Here is a 19,935-nt window from a genome sequence, read left to right as displayed (position 1 = left end):
ATGTTTTTTTCCCTCTCACTTAACACCAGAACCAGGGGACAGCCACTAAAATTGTTGGGAGAGTTAGGACGGACAAAAGAAAATATTTCTTTACCCAGAGTGTAATTAGTCTGTGGAACTTCTTGCCACAGGTAGTGGTGATGGCAACTTGCTTAGATGCCTTTAAGAGGGGATTGGACAAGTTCCTGGAGAAAAGTCCATCACAGGTTACAAGTCATGATAGGCATGTGCAAGCTCCTGATTTTAGAAGTAGGCTACCTCAGTGCCAGATGCAGGAGAGGACACCAGGATGCAGGTTGTGTCTTGCTGTCTTTTGTGCTCCCTGAAGCATTTGGTTGGCCACTGTGAGATACAGGAAGCTGAACTAGATGGGCCTTTGGCCTAATTCAGCAGGGTTCTTCTTTTGTTCTTATGTAGGCTATAAGCTCAATCAGGAGTCCAGGTCTACCCAAGTGGGTAGACCTGGGCTCCAAGTTCAGGTGGGAGCCCAGACCCGGGTCTGTCTGCCCAGCAAATGTCCACAGAAGCAATAAGCTCAAGCAGGAGCCCAGGTCTACACAGCAGGTAAACCTGGGCTCCAAGTCCAGGTAGGAGCCCAGGTCTACCCACCCAGCAAATGACCAGAGAGGCGATAAGCTCAAGCGGGAGCCCAGGTCTAGAGCCCAGATCTACCTGCCTGGTTGACCTGGGCTCTGAAGGTAGTGTTCATGGCCCCTCCCAAACAGACACTGGATCCACCCCTGGTTCAGAAAGCTGGGAGGATTCAGCTCAACCAGGGAGAGTCAATAAATTCAGATCTTCTGTACTTTGCTTTTTAAAAGTAAAGAATATTGTAAAAAAAAAACTAGTGTTCCAATGACCTTACTGTATTTGATGAGCATTATCTTTCTTCTTGCTTTGATGTAAAGTAAATAATTTTTATTTTAATATGTATCAATGCATCAGCAATGTATCATCAACAAATGTTATATAGGTGCTAGATAGGCACTATAAAGTGTTATATAGGTGCTAGACAGGTACTATATAGGCGCTAGATAGGTGCTAGATAGGCACTAGATAGGTGTTAAATAGGTGCTATATAGGTGTTAAATAGACGCTATATAGGTGTTAGGCATTATATAGGCGATATTTAGGCGTTAAATAGGTGTTATATAGGTGCTAGATTGGTGTTAAATAGGCACTAGATAGGCGTTAGATGCTGGACAGGTGCTAAATAAGTGTTATATAGGTGCTCACAGTCCTGGCAGGGGAGAAACCAAGGGAACCATATGGCCAACACCTATATGTCTGGTCTTTCCATGGTCCTCCAGGCCATCAAAGCATGGGGTTGGCTGCTCCTTAGCAGTGCTCCTCCTACTCTGGGGCAGTGCTGGCCCTTTAACCCTAGGGCTGGACCAGATGTAGCTGAGGATGACAGGGCAGTGGCGTAGATAGAGGGGGGGTGCAAAGCACTAAGTTTTGCAGGGAGCCTGACTGCAGTGTGGCAGTGGCCCCTCCCCTTTGTATCAATTCCAGGTGGTGGGATGGCAGAATAGCTCTGAAGGGGAGAGGGAAGGACCACTTCAACACTGCAGTGAGGCTCCTTGCAAAACTTAGTGCTTTGCACCCCCTCTAGCTATGCCACTGGGGGAGGGAAGAGTGGAGACCAGGAAGGGGAGAGCTTCATAAGGCACACAGGACCTATGGTGAGAGTTCTCTGGACAGGCTGCCTGAAGGCTGCTCTCCTGGAGTGAATGAGGAAGAGTGAAGCAACCCCCTCCCAACTGCTGAACTCCGAGTCCTAGTTGGGGATCCTGTGCTGCTAGACCAGCAATCCTTTCTACCTCTGTTTCCCTGAGGCTAAGAAGGACCCCCCCCCATGGAGTGCACCCCCACGAGTGCCCCGTGGAGTGGCAAGCTTGCCTGGGACAGAGGATGGGGCCACTTACAGAAGTAAATCTTTTTGGGGTACAGGGAAGTGTGTTCCATTTGGCTTCAGATATTGGGACACTTCTATAATGGACTTTGGGTAGTTTCACGGGAGGGAGTGGAGCAGTGTTGTGTTCTCTCTCTCTCTCTCTCTCTCTTTCAGGAGACTACACACTGCTGTAGTGTCTAGAGGGAGAAAGAGACTTGCCCTATCTCAGATTTCAGAAAGGAAGGTCCAGGGCAGATTTGCATAAAGTTTATGCAGGTAGCCTGCTTTGCATAATTTGCTTAAGGATTACACAGCCCCTTCTTGGAGCATGTCACAGGCTTGCTGTGTTTACCCCCACTCTTTCATCCTCATCTGCACAACTGGTTTGGGACCATAACTCTTTGGGGAGAGTCTCACCACCTGTTGCGTGTGAGTATGGATCCCCAGACCATGGGGCCTGCCATGCTTTCCCCTGGGTGCAGATTACAGATGAGCGGAGCTGGCAAAGCAAGGACAACTAGCCCAGGTCAGTGGCAGTCTCTTCCCCTCTTCCCCTGGAGCACGGGTGCTCCTCCCATTTGCCTCTTTGGCTGGCAGCAAGATCAGGACCAGCAACAGGAAGTGATTCTTCACACCCTGTGTAACTGTGGGACTCACTGCCGCAAAATGGGCCATTTAGTCCCAAGTTAGAGATGGTTTTAAGGTGCTGCCTCTTTGGGGTGTGTTTCTTGCTTGCTTGCTGGTAAATAGGAGCAGGAGCAGAGGGGATCTCTTCCATGTCAGGATCACAGAAGGGGGGAGATGGATTTATCCTTTTGCTCCCAATTGAGTGTTGGGAGAGTTAGAACAGACAAGAGAAAATATTTCTTTACTCAGCGTGTGGTTGGTCTGTGGAACTCCTTGCCACAGGATGTGGTGATGGCGTCTAGCCTGGACGCCTTTAAAAGGGGATTGGACAAGTTTCTGGAGGAAAAATCCATTACGAGTTACAAGCCATGATGTGTATGCGCAACCTCCTGATTTTAGAAATGGGTTATGTCAGAATGCCAGATGCAAGGGAGGGCAGCAGGATGAGGTCTCTTGTTATCTGGTGTGCTCCCTGGGGCATTTGGTGGGCCGCTGTGAGATACAGGAAGCTGGACTAGATGGGCCTATGGCCTGATCCAGTGGGGCTGTTCTTATGTTCTCCCACAGTGGTCCTGATTCAGATCAGTGCCCCCTCCCTATCACGGTAGCAAAATGGCACCCCATATTCGGGGGCACAGATACTGTGCTGAGCAAGTGATGGAGACTAGGGCCTAGGAATGACTCCCATATTGCCTTGTTCGTACACTTTGAAAAGTACCTGACTGGCCACTCCAGAACCAGACGGATGGTGCAGATCAGCAATTCTCAGTGCTTTTCTTCTTATGGCTCTCTGACTTGTATGGTCTTCACCTCTTCTGATGCCACTTCCAGCTTCTGGGAGACTTCTTCAGAGTTCTGCGGCTCTGTTTCTAGGGCCGCTGTCTGGAATAAGGAACTGTCTGTCCCTCTTTCTCTGCTGGCAGGACTGACAAAGAGGTGCCCAAGAAACAGAGCTGCAGAACTTGGAAGCGTTTCCCATAGATTTTCAACTGCTGTGCACTGAAGTCCTGCCACAGCACACCTGCAGGCCTTTCACAGCACACTAATGTCCCGTGGCACACCGGCTGAAAATCAGTGGCACAGGTAAGCCCTTGCTCTGCCTGGATGCAGCATCAGCAACTCTTGCATCCTCTGAGGACGCACTCAGAGTGAAGTGTTATGCCCACTAATGAATCCCAGTGTGGGTGGAGAGCAGGTGAGCATTGCTGATTGCGCCAAGTCTTCCTAATCTCAGGCCTTCCTCTGCCACCGAGTCTCCCTGGCTCCTCCCGGCGAGTCGTGTCTCCTCCTTTGCTGTCTCCAGGTCCCGACTTTCTTCATTTCCACAGAGTACGGTCACAAATGTTTAGTCGCCCCCACCTTGCAATCAGACTCCATGGATTCATGATCCTGATCCTATTTGGGGGCCAATTCAGAAACCGGGCCCTGTCGACTCCCTACTGAGGTCTTGGGAGATCAAAAGCCCCATCTTGGGGGCTGAGGAGAAGTCAGAGGAAGCCTTCCTCCCTGGGCTTTGACGGCTTCTTCCAGCATGCCCAGGCAGGCACCTTGGCCTGACTTCTCAATCTTCCAGATGAGAGTGAAGCCAGCCACATTTCCTATAGGGGATGAGTAAGCTGAAAGCACCTTTCTCTCCCCACCCGGCTGCAGTGAGAGACCCTTCTTGGCAGGCCAGTGCTGCAAGGTGTGTTTCCTGAGCAGGGTTCATGTGGGGGGGGGGGCAGCTGCTGCTGCTGCTGCCTCCCCACTCCCCTGCTGCCACGCCTCTCTTCTCCCAGCACTGAGCCAGAGTTACTAATATGCAAATTGCCTGCTTTGCATCGGGCAGCCTGCCAGGCTCTTTGGGTGCAGGAGAGAGAGCTCCTTACCTGGGATGAGCAGCGTGAGGGAGGTGCGGTCTCAGCCCGGCAAATGTGCTCTCCTGCCTCGATGTGGCAACAGGCATTGCCACGCCAGAGGTGCTAGGAGCAGCTGGAAGGAGGAGAGGTGGTGGAGGAGGAAGGCTCTGGGTGGCCAGGCGGGGGGAAGCTGGCAGTCCCACGGGCCACGGCTTTCGGCGGAGGCTGGCCACGCTGCAGGTACCTCGCGGCTGATAGGATGGTGAACTTGGACGCGGTGCACACAGGTAAGGGCACCTGAAGGGGCTGAAGCACCACTGGGGCTTGTCCCCAGTTGTCGCTTTCACTCACTAAAAAGCTGGGGGGCCTGGGACTGTCTGAACAGGGCTGGCCTGTCCCCGTCTCCTGGATGTCCCGTATGCATATTGGGTGTCTGAGAAGAACAGTGATTGCAGGATTGGATGGGGTAGGTGAGGCGTGTGGGGACTCATCAGCCCCATGGGATGGGGCAGGATGGACACAGGTATGGGACCTGCTCAATCACTCCAGGTCAGGGAGAGCTAAACACTTCATGTCGGACACCGAGAGGAGCTGGAGCCCCAAAACTCAGCTTCAAGCCATACTTCTTGACCTGGGCACTTGGTCACCTCTCTGCTCTCAAATGTGGATAGCTCTCTAGTCAGGGAAAGGCTCTCACTCTCCTCATGCTCAGGAACATTCTGACCTTCTCAGGCTGAGCGTATGTAAGGGAAGGGATTGTGGAGCCAACCCCCAGAGACACCATGGCTCTGATTCATCTGTGGAGAGTCTGATAGCTGCGACTTGGTGCAGAATTCAGCAGGTGGTAGACAGTCAGAGGGAGCATATCTCATGTCCACACCAGTGACTGTTTCCTTTGGGACTGTCTCAGTGTCTAGATGAGGAAGATAAACCGTATCTGCCTGTATTATTATAACTGATGGTTACTAGACGTGACCGCCTACATGTTGCCATCTCTGGGTGCTGCCTTGGTCTTAACAGTGGAGGTAATGGGTGGAATCCCAGTTTAGCCCCTGCCCTGGACCTCCACTGCCTCCTGCCATGTCTGCAGCTCTGTGGATGGCCTGGGGAGAGACAGACACACTGATTCCCCCCCTTCTGTCCAACAAATGGATACATTCACATTTGGGGTTACAGATGTTCACAGCATCTTAATTGCAGGAATTTAAGGCTAAAACTTAATGAAACGGTGATGCGAGGGCAACACAGAGGCTCAAAAGATCATATACAGTGTAGAGAAAGCAGAGATATTATCCCTCTCTTGTAATATTATAATTCGGTGAAATTCATTATGAGCCTGTGGAACTCAGTGCTACCAGATGTTGTAAATACCTGTAGATCACATGGCTTTAAAAGGGGATTTGGCAAATGTATGGAGGGTACGTTATTGACAGCTGTTAGTCATCATGATGGCTAAGTAGAACCTCCAAGTTCAGACGCAGTGTACCCCTGAATACCAGTTATGATGACAATTGAAAGAGGCATCATTTAGGCATGCAGAGAAAGGCTTGCCTTATTCCGAGTGATGTTCCTGCCTTTTCCGTACATCAGTATGGCATGTTTGGGAATTTCCCAGTGCCTCTGCAGCACATGGCTATGTACTTTATTACCTGAGACGGTCTCTGTTGTGCACATCATTCCCTTTTAAAAACCACTGGCACCTCTTTAAATTGTACATCACAAGTGTCTGAATCCATGTGGCAGGTCACATTCAAGAATGGCATCACGACATTCAGTATACATTGCGTTTCCCAGAATATTTGACTCTGCTGTGGAACTCTAATCCCTAACAGTGGCTGTGTGCTTTGCCCCCTGGACGAGAAGTGAGTAACTTCTCACCCAATGGCAGGGGAACATGCTCCGGCTGAGTTTGAGGCAACGTCTGCCCTGGTCAGTAATTTATACTTTGGTAGCATCTCTGTTGGGTTCCACGGCATGGTGCCTGCTTTGCATGTAAAAGCTTTAGGTTCCTGGCACTTCAGTAGGGCTTGCGGGGAGAGAGCTTTCTCTGAAACCCTGCAGCTTCAGCACATAGCGAATGCTGAGCTAGGATCCCAGTCAGGCAGAAACTCAGTAGAAGACACCATTGTAAGTACTAGGTGCACTTTGAGTGGAACAGCTTATGCAGACTGTATGGCTGCAGTTGTCACGTTGTCGGCTGGTAGAGGCAGTGAGAGAGTATATCTCACCTGTATCAAAAGATTGTACTGTACTGTACTGTCTGAAAGACTGTACTGACTGTACTGTCAACTGTTGGAGACAGCAGGGCTGGCTTTAAGTCTGTTGGACCAATTGTTCCCAATTAGGCCCCATGCTGAAGGGCCCCCTGCACTAGGATAATCTAGTCTTCTATGCAATTTTATATTAAAATGTACTTATATCCATGTGATCCGTTAACTCACATGCACTTTTTAAGTGCACGTTTTGATGGCTTTCCGTTCTACCATAGAAATATAAAGTCCATAATAAGTTTTATTTTTGCCTTTAAGATTCTACAGACCTTAGCTATGAACCTGGGACCCTGCAAATAATGTCTCCAATTGGGCCCTGCGCTGTCTCCCTGAGAGATAGTGCCGGATCAGAATGCAACCTTGGACCAATCACTGTCTAAACAGTCTGTGTGCTCTCTTATGAACTAGTGCAGAGTGATTTTTTTGGACGGCCAGCTCTGCGTGCCTCATCCTTCCAAAGAGAGGTTGGTAGGCTGGCATCTATGGACAGAGCCTTCTGTATCTTGGCACCTTCCCCGTATTTATTTGTTTGCAACCTGTGCTACTGTGTATAGGTGCCAGTCAAAAAGTTAACAATTTACATGTGCTTTGGGGTGCTTGTTAAGGCAGCCACTGTTTGAATTTGAGGTGACGGGTGCATGGATTTGTTCCTTTTTTAATCGAATATGATGTTTTGCATTGTCCTGGACTGGTATTTCTATGGCATGGCGATGTTGCAAGCACATCAGCACTCATTGGTTAGCAGGTGGGAGGTAAATACTTTAGTTGCGCTCACAGTTCCTTTCAATGTGATGGTCTTACGGCTACCCGCCTGTCAGTAAATCTGGGCCACTCGCAGCCGAAGATCTGGTGTCTGAACATTTGGGAGGACCATCCCAGTTTGTGGGAAAAGTCCTCATTTGTAAATGAAAAGAACAAGAAAAGAAAGCAAACAGCAGCCCAGTGGCACTCAATGCACTGTGGACTGATAGAACATGGAGGGCATTTGAGCATCAGTTTTTCCACTGTTGCAACATTTATTTACCTCTTTCCCACAAAAAGTTTGCACTGCAGTTTACATAGCAAAATCAATAGATTACTGATACTCTGTCCCAATTTGGCTCACGATCTAAACAGATCATTTAGATCTAAACAGATCCTTCTAAAAGAAGGGCCAGCAAACAACCCCAGGAAAAGATCTTTGCAGGGGCAAAGAGGCAAAGTTGCTCTCCCCTTGCCAAATATAAGAGAAGCAACACTTTAGAATGTGCCTCTTTGCCCAGTTAGCCAGGGTAGTTAGTACAAAGGGAGAGTGTCATTCACTGGAAAAGTTTCTGCTGGTGGAGAGATAGCGATTGGGGCTTGTTGAATTATGCAGAGAGATGTTTTTCTGGAACCTAGGGTCATCCAATGGAGCTGATTGGTGTACAATATAGAATGGACAAAAGGTGGGACACCTTCACACAGGGCATTCCCAGGGTGTGGGAATTCATGCCCACAGGATAATGGAGATGGCCGGCTTTAAAAAAAAAAAAAAAAAAAAGGATTAGGCAGATTCACAGAGGAGGAGAAATTTATTCAGCTGCTGTTAGATTATTACGCGTAGATTCCAAATTCAGCCTTCTGATTCTAGATACAGTGGGGCAATGGTAGCCGGGGGCTATGTCTTTATCTCCTGCTCCTGAGATTCCTGGACACAGGTGGTGGGCCTCAGATGGGAACAGGATGAAGGACTAGCTGGGCCTTTAGCCTGATCTAGCAAGGTTCAGAGGGGTCTGATGGGTTCACAGAGGTGGGAAAGAAAAATGGCGTGTTGGGGGAAGCATCGCTATCAGCTTTCCTTTCCACAAACGTGGCAGCTGGCTTTTTGGTGAGGAGAAAGATAGTCCCAAGCTGACAGACATAATGTTTTTGTGATGGTGAAATTGCAGTCCAATTAGACTAGCCACAAAGCTCTAAAATGCACCGGCTGGTTTTTTACTTACTCCCTTGTTTCCTGTTCTGCAGTAGGTGTGCTGTCAAGTTGTGAAACTTGGAAAACCACAGAGGGTTAAGAACTTGTTTAGCCAAATCGTGGCATATGCAAGAGTTTACAGAGCCCACTGTTCACTCAGAGAATGCTTTGGGTTTGCAGCTTGGAAATATCCTCAGAAGCTGTTCCGAGAACCAATATAAATTAGTGGCTAAGAGCGTGAGGATAAACTTGACTATATTATCACAGCCACATGTGCTTTGATAAAACAGTACCCCCAAAAGCAATCTTTATTATGTACACACATTGCGCATGTGCACTTAGGTGCATTAACTTAAGGGGGAAAAAATATTTGATTGTTCCATGGGAAGAAGTACAGTGTGATGTCACAGTAACTAGCCTGGGCAAACTTATAGCTTTTGTTCTCCAGGATCTTATCCCATGAGTAGGAGACTTTCTGAAGAAATACCCCAGAACACACTGAAAGGATAGTCTATATCAAATATTAACATGAATGTATCTGTTTACAAAATTGACTTCCAGCTCAATTTGATGATTAGCCAAATAAAATAGTTGCAGCCATCTTTGACAAGATTAGTGGTTTTATACTGGTGTTGTGGAAGCCATTGGTGAGAGTTCCTGATGTAATTTTAGGTGACCCGCAGGTCTGAGGTCAAAAGGATAAAAAATGATGAACGAACAGAGGTGTGTGTGTGTGTTGGCAAGTCACTTTTGAATTTAAAATTGGACCTGAAAAAGCATTGCCACGCTGGTGTCTATAACAGACATGTCAAAAGTTACCCCCGCTAGCACTATTCTTTAGTACGGTAGCAAATCCTCATGCCAAAGAGGCAAGTCACTTTGGAGTGCAAAATTCAATCTGAAAAGCTGCTTGCCTCTTCAGTGGCGCAGGTGGCTTTCAACGGCAACTTCAAAGCGAAACCCCTTGCTAGCCTGTGGCATTCGCAGAGATTTCTCTCGCAGCCCAACTGAAGCAACCGAGCTGTGTGGGAAAGCTGAAGGGTGAAACCTGCTCCATGTGGTAATGAAACCGACTCCTCTGGCTTTGTTGTGCAAGAGTTTGAGGGCAGGATCTCGCCCTTGACTGGTGTTTTCTATGGAAGGCATATCTGAGTTGCCTTGGCAGGTATCTTGTATTGCAATTTCGTTACTGTTCATATAGCGATGGCGATACGGGGAGGGGGCAAAGAAGGACATGGACCAGCCTGGGCAAACAACCCGATGACTCACTGTAGGGCACGAGGGGTGAGAAGCCAGAACCGTCTTCTCGATACAGTTTCAGCCCCATGAACGTTCCTCGTGCCAAATGCATTTCCTAAACAATCTTTCCAGTAATTCATTTGCTTTATAGCTTCAGGACTGAAGACATTTTCTCACTAGGCACCTCCGAAAAGCTTGGCTGATTAAGCAACCCGTGATGTGGTTCTGTTACTGTAACCTGCCGTTTGATGTTAAATCCAATTTAATTATAGTTGGCAGCTGGCAATGGCTTCAAGTAGCCCCGTCAAGGCTCTGCGCTATGCTCCAGGGCCAGAATAGTATCGTGGGTGAGCGTTCTCCTCTGTCTCAGTGTCCTTAAAGCTGAAGGTTGCAATCTGGGATGATTCTGTCCAGAAACCAGGTCACCACCTGGTACAACCACGTACCGTAAGTGTGCCAACCCACCCACTGAAATGCCCATGTGGGTGAAAGGCCAGGCTCCTTTCAACCTGCCTCTGATCACCCTGTGTAGACCTGGTCTCTTCTTTAATTCTTGTTCTAAGCTTTTGCATTCCCAAAATGGTCACAGGGAGGTGTCTGGGACAGAGCACTAGTCCTCTCTGAGCACTGGTCAGGGAGCTCTGCTTTCCAGTGCTTTCTGTTCCTTTATTCTCATCCAGTGCTACACTTATACACACAGAGTTTTGTTATCTTGAAAGGCATGGACTGCTATTTTCAGGTAGCTCAGGGCTTGTAGGCTGGATGCGGCCCCTGGAAGCTCTTTATCTGGCCCATCAGCTGCTGAGCTGGGCCAAGGTGTCACTGCTGAAAGGGCAACCCATATGGTAATTGGGCCCTCTCATATCTATGATCAAGATTTCCTTATTTTCTCTTCCATCATTTGTAGCTAATGAGTTTCCAAGTGGGGGAAAAATGTGCTTATTTCTGGTCATCACCTAATAACATCACTTCCTGCTTAATGACATCAATTCTGGGCCCCCAGCAAACATTATGGATGCTATTCAGCCCGCTGTATGAAATGAGTTTGACACCCGGTGTAGATGGTTCGTTTCCACCCATTCCAACTCTTCAGCAGCAGGTCAAGGCATTAGTCTATGTTGTGGGGAGCAGACATGGCACTGCAGGAATTCTGGGGCAGGAGAGGTCATCCCTCAAGAATTTCCTCATCACACCACCAGCTCGTCCTGAGCCAGCAGAATCATGAATTCTGGCAAAACCAGTGCCCTGGGCCTCATTTCGCCCGTTTGTAGTGTTAGGAAATTTAGTGAATGAATAAGAGGCAGGGATTAACCCATGATCTGATTTCTGAATTGTGGAATCCTAACTGATTCCAGCTGCTTTCCTCATGCACAGAGAGCAGCTCGCAGGTCAGGAAATCACAGAATAGGATTGGGAAGGATCCAGGAACTTCTCAGTGGAAGATTCTCCTGGACGCTGAAAGAAGGTATGTGAGCTTTGTAGGACATCATTGGAGCTGTGGGGAGGTGCGAGAGTGTAAAGTGGCCCACGTCCCTCCTCATGGGTAGTCAGCAAGAGAACAAAGGAAGTATTTTCTAGGAGCTTTCTGAGCCAAGATGAAGAGAGATTGGATTTGAGCTGTGAAGAGAGACTGGAGGAGCTGGGAAGTCCAGAGGACTCAGGGCAATGGTTGGAAACCTTCAGTCTCGAAAGACTACGGTATAAGCCAACAGTACCTGGTATTCCCAGGCGGTCTCCCATCCAGGTACTAACCAGGCCTGACCCTGCTTAGCTTCTGAGATCATGGTATAAGCCTACAGCACCCGGTATTCCCAGGCGGGCTCCCATCCAAGTACTAACCAGGCCTGACGCTGCTTAGCTTCCGAGATCATGGTATAAGCCTACAGCACCCAGTATTCCCAGGCGGGCTCCCATCCAAGTACTAACCAGGCCTGACCCTGCTTAGCTTCTGAGATCATGGTATAAGCCTACAGCACCCGGTATTCCCAGGCGGGCTCCCATCCAAGTACTAACCAGGCCTGACGCTGCTTAGCTTCCGAGATCATGGTATAAGCCTACAGCACCCGGTATTCCCAGGCGGTCTCCCATCCAAGTACTAACCAGGCCTGACCCTGCTTAGCTTCCCAGATCAAACAAACCTTGGCCCAAAAATCGCTAGCTGGAGGCGTGGCCTGTTATGGTTGAGAACTGCTGCCACTCAATACGCATTCTGTATGTTTGCAAATGGAATAAAGACACTGTAAGTCATAAGAACATAAGAACAGCCCCACTGGATCAGGCCAGAGGCTCATTTAGTCCAGCTTTTTGTATTTCACAGTGGCCCACCAGATGCCTAAGGTGGCCACACATGACCACAAGATACCCACAACCTGTTGCCACTCCCTTGCACCTGGCATTCAGAGATAACCTACCTCTAGAATCAGGAGGCTGCACATACCCATCATGCCTTGCAAACTGTGATGGGCATTTTCTCCCCAAATCTGTCCAATCCCCTTTTAAAGGCATCTAGGCCAGACGCCGTCACCACATCCTGCGGCAAGGAGTTCCACAGATTAAAAGTCACTACTGATTTCTCTTCCAGAGTTTGCCAGGTGCTACGCAACTTCTCACTGCTGGGGGAAGCATGTATGTTAGATGCCCCTCTGTAATGGATTTTTGACTATTAGCCATGATAGCTGAGTGGAACTTCCTCGTTCGGAAAGAGTCTACCTCTGAATATCAAGCACAAGGGATGAGAAGTCCACCAAGGTTGTAGCCTTCATGTTTGCTTGTGGGCTTCTTAGAGGAATCTGACAGGCTGCTCTCCTCTGGAAACAGAGAACTGTGTTTTGGATCTGGTCCAAGGGAGCTCTTTGTGCATGCTGGAAGGAGTCCATCATGAAGCGTTCCTGAGAAAACAACCTGGTAATTCTTCCCCTCCTTGAAGGTGCTGTTCGTCTAGAACAGTTTGGAAACCAGCAAAGAGATAAGATGAAAGAGCCGCATGATTCTGCTCTGCACACTCAAAGGGAAACACAATTTGTATTGATGGGTTTAGGAAGCCCTGCCAATACTGCATGGGGAAGGCGAGAAACTCAGACACATTCTGATAAACAGCCACAAGCAGTCAATTCCTCCAGACAAAAGGGACCTGTGCCTAGAATGAGAGGCCGCTGGAATCCCTAATCTCCTTAATTTATGCTGCCGAGCATTGTCCGGCACAAATCTTTTTTTGCACAGATCAAGCCAAGAAATTAAATATGGAGCGAGAGCACTGGAGGGGAACCTCCCTGGAAGTGTAGCAAAGCAGTAGCGTAGCTGACCTTACTGTAGGTCTCCACATCAGACACACACACACCCCAGAAGTGCCTTACCTGGAAGTAATTGTGGTGACATGATGATATCATCGCACACAAAAGCAATTGTGTGCCGCTTGGAGCAGCCGATGGCTTTTTTCAACTTTTTTTCTTGAAAAAAGGCCCCCCCCAAAAAGTCATTAGTGATGTACAACTGTTCTGAGTGCCCAGCTTGACAGCCCTCAAGGTCATAGAGATGCAACTGTGTAATTCAGGGGTGCTCAAACTTTCAACTTTAGGGATGCTGGACCTTTAACAAGTGTATAGAAGAGATAATTTCAGCAGGTGCAACTTGTCATCCCACAGATGACAAGCTGCACCTGCTGAAATTATCTCTCCTACACAATTTTAAAGGTCCAGGGTCCCTAAAGTTGAAAGTTTGAGCACCCCTGGTGTAATTAGTAGTCAAAGGGAATGACTGGGACAAGATCTATAGTGCTGGCCTGACACCTTTTTTCTGTTACATGTGTAAAATAATAGTGTCTCATGTGGCAATCTCCTATACACCACAAACATAGTGTTTGCAATATTCGTTCCAGGCTGGATGCTTCTCAGATGCTGCTGTTGAAAGAACATCTTGCTTCTTGAACCCTTGAGTTGTCTTTTGTTGGCTTTGGGTTCTTTGTGTGGTCTTTTCATGCACAGAAGCTGGGTTGATTATCTCTCCTTTAGGAGGACAATTAAAACCTCAGAGGGGGAGTCTGGTTTTGAGCAGTGCCTCTTGAATGGGGAGCTCACCTGGTAAAGCCACAGGAACACATGCACCAAATGCCATCATGCAAATTGCCCTCCTGTTCTCAATGAGTGAGCAGGCTGCTGGGAACATATGCAAATTGAGCTACAGAAAAACACCCTCCCTTCCAATTAAGCTTCCAAGAGTTAAAAATGTTCTATCAGGGTTGGGGGGGGAAGGATGAGAGGCTGCCCAGGTGTATTTAAATTCAGGTTCTATATTTCTGTACCTGATTTTGCTCTTTGGCTTTCTTTCTTGGCTAACTCTAGGGGGCTCCAGCTGGTTGAGAGAAAGCATTCTATAAGCATTTTGGGGGTGGCTGCACTGGCCTCACCTTGCAGGTCAATGTGATCAGGAACATGGAACAGGTGAAGGCAGGGTGACCAGATAAAATGGACGACAGGGTGCCTATACCTTAAACCATTGTATAGAAGAGGGAATGTTGGCAGGTGCAGCTGTTTAAACCCTACCCTGATGAGCTGCACCTGCCAACATTCCGTCTTCTATGCAATGGTTTAAGGTATAGGCACTCTGTCCTCCATTGTATCTAGTCACCCGGGGTGGAGATATATAAACGCTAAGCATTAATTGTGGTGCATAAGTATTAAATATGTGTGTGTTAAACCTGGTCTTTTTCAAGCACGCGTGCCAGCAAACGTCTGCAAAAGCTGAGCTGCCGAGAGTGGCTGAACTGAATACTTACAAAGGCTTGAAAGTGTTCACAATAACTTTGAGTCCTTTGTGTGTAATCAAATCAAATTGCTCACAAAGTTTCAAAGGGCAAAGCCCCGCACGCGCATAGAAAGCATGGTTCTCCTTCCCCTGAAACAAAGTGCACACCTTTGGGGAGGATGAAAGTAGCCAACATTCTCTCCCAGTCAGAATTGGGACCGTTGTCCTAGTAGTGGGAAATGGAAGCTGCTCCTGAACTTTCTACCTAGGAGAAAGGCTTCCAAGGGTCCTCTCCCAGGTGTGCATGATGTAAATGGCATCGGTTTCCCACCAGGGATTCTGAACACACACAAACACACCCCCAGTCTTCCAGGGAATGATGTCAGTAGAAAGCTGGAAGGACCTACTTCCTCGTCTACCCTCTAAGGATAAGGACTTTGCTTTAGGGGAGTTAAACAGGGAGGAGCAGTGGTCACTGTGGTGGGTGCTCTGCAAGTGGTTGGTTGCTCACAAAAGCAGGCAAGCAGGCCTCTGCTGGCCTTGATTCTGCTTGAGAGCAGGCAAAGAGCGGTGTTCGCTTTTTCAAGCACCTCGCAATGCCCACAGCAATCCTGTGAGTATCCTTTCAAAAGTTATCCTGCCTTTGTCTTCCATTCATCTTGAACCGTAGTCTGAATGGAGAGGAAGACTCAAAGATGAAATGAAAGAGAGGGAGGGAGAGAGAGGACTAGGTGGCAGCAGGAGAAGAAAGGGAGAAGTACAGCATGAACTAATGAATATGCTCAGGGTAAGATGTGTAGAAACAGGGCATTTGCAAGTCTGATGCCTGTGATGACACACTCATTGATGCCATTTAGTGGAAGACACACAAACCCTTTTATTGAAATCAGGTTGTGTCTCATTTCCAGACATCAAGATGAGTGGTGATGTGGCAGATTCCACAGAAGCCCGGAATGAAGGCAGCCACGTAGAAGCTGGTAAGAGTGCCTTTTTTTGGTCCTGGCTTCTGATTTTAACTTTCAGTTCAGGGCATGGATGACGGCCTTTTTGCTGTGACAGCAGGCCGGCGCGTCTCAAAGGCTGGACTCGAGAAAAGGGTTGAGAAACAGACTTGTTCCAGCTCTGAATCGAGCTTCTTTTCCATTTGACTCATAGAGTCTCTACTTGAGCTCATGTCAGAGGTTTCCTTCTGCTTCCAGAACTACAGGTGGGACTCTGGCAAAACTTCAAGGCTCCATGGAAATGGGCAAATTTTCATCATGACTTTTTAAAAATTTCTTTCTCTGTTGGTGTGCTGCACTTCAGTTATGATGGCAGTGACCACTTATATGCCACTTTTCAACAACAAAAATAGTTGACAAAGGGGTTTCCGTCGCAAAAGGAATAAGAAGCTCGTTCCCTGTCCAAGAGAGGCTTCCCATTCAGCAAAGGGGACACCAACAAACAGCTACTGGAATGAACTGGGGCAGTTGCTGTTCATCTGCTAAACAGCAGAATGCCACCACTTTAGAAAGTGCCTCTTTGCCCAGTTAGCAGGGTCCAATGTATTGATACTACAGATGAGACCTCGGTATTCACTGATTTGACTTACCACTGATATTGAGGTCCACCTTTAACCCATTTCTGCCTAGCCCATAGTTGTACACATTTTGTCCCTGTTGAGTATATGCAACGTTGGGCAGAAACGACTAAGGGCCCAATCTTATCCAATTTTCCAGTGCCAGTGCAGCTGTGCCAATGGGGCATGCTCTGCACCCAGTGATGGAGAGGCAGTCACAGAGGCCTGCTTAAGGTATGGGAATGTTTGTTCCTTTACCTTAGGGCTGCACTGGTGCTGGAAAAATTGGATAGGTTTGGGTCCTTAAATACCTTGTAACAAGAAAAAAAAGCACCAAAATCCAATTTCCTACCTTTGTGCTGTTAAATAATTATAATTTCATTCCGTTAAATTCCATTATTCACCCTGTCTAGTGGTTGAATGCAGTATTGTGTCCATACCAATGTATTCTGGTATGACAACGGAGGAGCAAGAAACCTGGAAGTGGGTCTTTAAAGCTCTTTTTTTCCACTGATTTGGTTTCCACTGGAGGTTCTGGAATGGAACCCCAGTGGATAACAAAGCACAGCCCGTACGTGGAATATTTGAAGCATAATCTGCAGGCACAGTCTCCTCGAGAGGCAAATATTCATGAAACAATTTGTCGCATATAACACAATATACTATAAAAGCAGAGTGCATTTTAGGTCAGATGCAAGCAGACAGTAAACAGGCTAATGGACAGTAAACAGGCTAGTGGAGCTCAAGCAAAACCAAAACCAAAATCAGCACCCACAACTAGGAAGGCCATCTAAGTGTTCATTAGGCGAAGTTGCAGAAATCATACCGCCTCTAATGACATGCCATAAATATACATGAATGTGCTTATACAAACTCATCACTACCTAATGACATCCTACTACTCTCCATAAGTAATTGTGGCCCTTAATATTATAGAGAAACTTGGCACGTTTATAAGGAAGTCTACAAAAGTCATCTGTTCCTTTAAAAAAAAAGTGGCATTTCTCCATGTGGGACAGGCAAAAAATAACCCCCATAGTTTTCCAGCAGGAAGATGACGTGGTTTGCAATGCGCCCATCTTAATCATCAGAAACTGAGGTAAAGTGAGATCACCCTGACACGTTTTTAAAAGGTGCTAATAAGGTTCAAATTAGCCCTTTGTTTCGCTCCCAAAAATAAGAACTGGGAAAACCCTTGTGGGTTACTAAGTTCAAAGCAGGTTTATTGCAGGGCTGCCTCTGCTGGTATGTACAAGTGATATTTGCAAAAGAGCTTGGGGGCCCATCTAGAACCCACAAGTGGCGGCAGCTCTGTGCCCAACCTCATTTGTGCTGGGTTTTTGTTTTTTTTTGCAAAACAGACTACCGTCTAATGGTCTTCATTTTACTGCACCTTCAAGCAATGGTTTGTGATCGCTCAGTTTGTTGGGGATTCGTCTTTAATTGCAGGTGTGGAGAGCTCTGTTAGATAGCGTGGAATCCTAGTGCTGATTTAATCAAAAACTTCTCAAGCACGGGAAATAGTAGCTTGTTGTTCACATCAAGGGCACACTCTAGAGCTGGTTCTCTTCTAACTTCACACGGAAAATAAAAATCTCCAGTTGGTTCATGCTTTTCATCGGCATGAACTCAAAGGCCGGGATTTGTGATCCGAGCTTCTGTGAACTGGCCCAAAACAACCTGAGTATTGCCAAAGGAAGACAGGTTTTACCATTTAAACCATAGGTCTCCAAACCCCGGCCCGGGGGCCAGTTGTGGCCCGCAGCCAGCCTCTTATCCCCTGAAAGTCTCTGGTCCACTTGGCCAAACATGACTGGAACTGTGCTCTGGTTGCGTCTGGAGGGTGTTCTAAGGGCCAGAGAGTTTGAAGGAATGAGCCCATTCATTCATTTATTCACTCATCTAAGTTCCATCTCCAATTTATATAAATTTTGTATTTACATTTTTTCCCGGCCCTCAACACCATGCCAGATATTTGATGCGGCCCTCTAGCCAAAATGTTTGGAGACCCCTGGTGTAGACCAATGTGAGAGCCTGGAAAGTCAGAGCGTGATGTAATTAGTCCCCCCACTGAACTTTCAGAATGCCGCCAAAGGTAAGCGCTGTTACATCCCAAGGCAGGAACACCTCTGTCCATGACATGCCTGCAGACCATTCATGGCACACCAATGTGGTTAAAATCACTGCTGTATGCATTCTGGAGACCAGACACGTTGACCCCTGTGTGTTCAAGGGCCTAAAAGTCTTAGCAGCAGTACAAGCTCCTATTTAGCGATGTTGTCGATCAGGAGTGATTGGGGAAAAGCAAAACGCTTGATGGCAGAAGTGAGACGAACACAGACCTGCACACAAAGGTTCAAGCATAAGCCACTATTATTGCTGCTGCTTCCCTTTTCCCCTTCCCTGAAGATAAGCACTCACCTTTGGGGCTGGGAACATCTTTTCCTGGTGAGTACTGGGCTACAAGTCCAAGAATCCCAGGAGGAAATTGATCCCATTAGAACCATTTCATCTGCCCCAGAAGTAGGCACTTTTCTTTAGGGGTTCAGGCAGTTGACCCAGCCAAATGGACTCTTTGGGGGGGGGGGCATGAATCCTTGGCTGAGTGACCCCTAACACTGCCCCTGCTTGCTTCACTGCACTGATGGGCAGATACTAGCCTTTACCATCTGAGAATCTAGTTTTGGATTTGCATACGCATGTTGGGTTTGCTTTCTTTTTAATCACTTCAGTCTGTGAAGACAAAAAAGCCATTTTTCCCCCTGGAATTTCCTGCAATACTCCCCCCCCCCTCCCTTCCCAGGTATCTTCCATCTGTTTGGGGAAAACTAAGCTTTTAATAGTACATGTTTTGATAGCTGCTATCCTGGTTGGTTTCCTTTTTCCTTTGAAAGTCGCAACTAATTAAAACCAGCAAAACAGTGGTTTTTCATGCCAGCTTGTTGCTCTGTCATGTTCTGATTTATTTATTTTTTTAAATAATTCAGTGATCTACATAAAGATTCCTGGTTGTGAGAAATCATTAATAGGTTCAGCTGCAAGAGGGACGATAATGAACAATTTTAACCCCTGTAAAAAGCAGCCACTTTCTAAAAGCATGCAAAGATTTTTGCATGTTAGAAAAGAGGGCAGATAAACATTGTCCTGAATTGGCCTCTTTTGCTCAGTCCCATTGCCCCCCCTTGTCATGTAGCCAGTTTTGATTGTTTCCCATGTCACCATGTTCAGTGCTTAGGAATTTCAGCCTTCACCCTGCATTGACTTCACTTGCACTCAGTGCAAGCATTTCAGCCATCACTTAGCTGATCAGGGCTGCAAACGAAAAAGACCTTAGTCTGGAAACTTGGATAGTGGTTCCCAGTCAGTGCAGGTAATACTGAGCTAAAACAGAGCCACTGAGTGTCGGGAGAGTTGGAACAGACAAAAGAAAATATTTCTTTACCCTTTGTGTAATTAGTCTTTGGGACTACTTGCCACAGGATGTGGTGATGGCACCTGGCCTAGATGCCTTTAAAAGGGGTTTGGACAGATTTCTGGAGGAAAACTTTTATCACAGGTTACAATCCGTGATGGGTGTGTGCAACCTCCTGATTTTAGAAGTATCCTGGCCACAGGATACAGGGGTCTTGTTTTCTTGTGTGCTCCCTAAGGCATCTGGTGGGCCACTATGAGACACAGCAAGCTGGAATAGATGGGTCTTTGGCCTGATGTAGCAGGGCTTTCCGGGTTTTTTTTATGAGCCTGGTAAACAAATGTATAAGGCAGCACATGTTCCTTTACTAGGACTGATCTACATCTGAATTAGACCAGAGATTATAACAGCCTGAGTTGGG

At 47.3% G+C, this 19,935-nt stretch overlaps 1 protein-coding gene across 1 annotated transcript in view; it reads left to right on the top strand.

Annotated features, from left to right (window-relative positions):
- The first annotated feature begins 4,621 nt into the window (after positions 1–4,621).
- The window catches only part of POU2F3 (POU class 2 homeobox 3), a 79,511-nt gene continuing 64,197 nt past the window's right edge, over positions 4,622–19,935 (top strand). The window contains exons 1-2 of the mRNA XM_066639709.1: positions 4,622–4,649; positions 15,435–15,521. Of these exons, the coding sequence (XP_066495806.1) occupies positions 4,622–4,649; positions 15,435–15,521 (115 nt within the window). The remainder of the gene's footprint in view (positions 4,650–15,434; positions 15,522–19,935) is intronic.

This window comes from Tiliqua scincoides, chromosome 11 (assembly GCF_035046505.1).
Source record: "Tiliqua scincoides isolate rTilSci1 chromosome 11, rTilSci1.hap2, whole genome shotgun sequence".
Classification (NCBI taxonomy): Eukaryota; Metazoa; Chordata; class Lepidosauria; order Squamata; family Scincidae; genus Tiliqua; species Tiliqua scincoides.
This window is presented reverse-complemented; position numbering and strand designations above follow the sequence as displayed.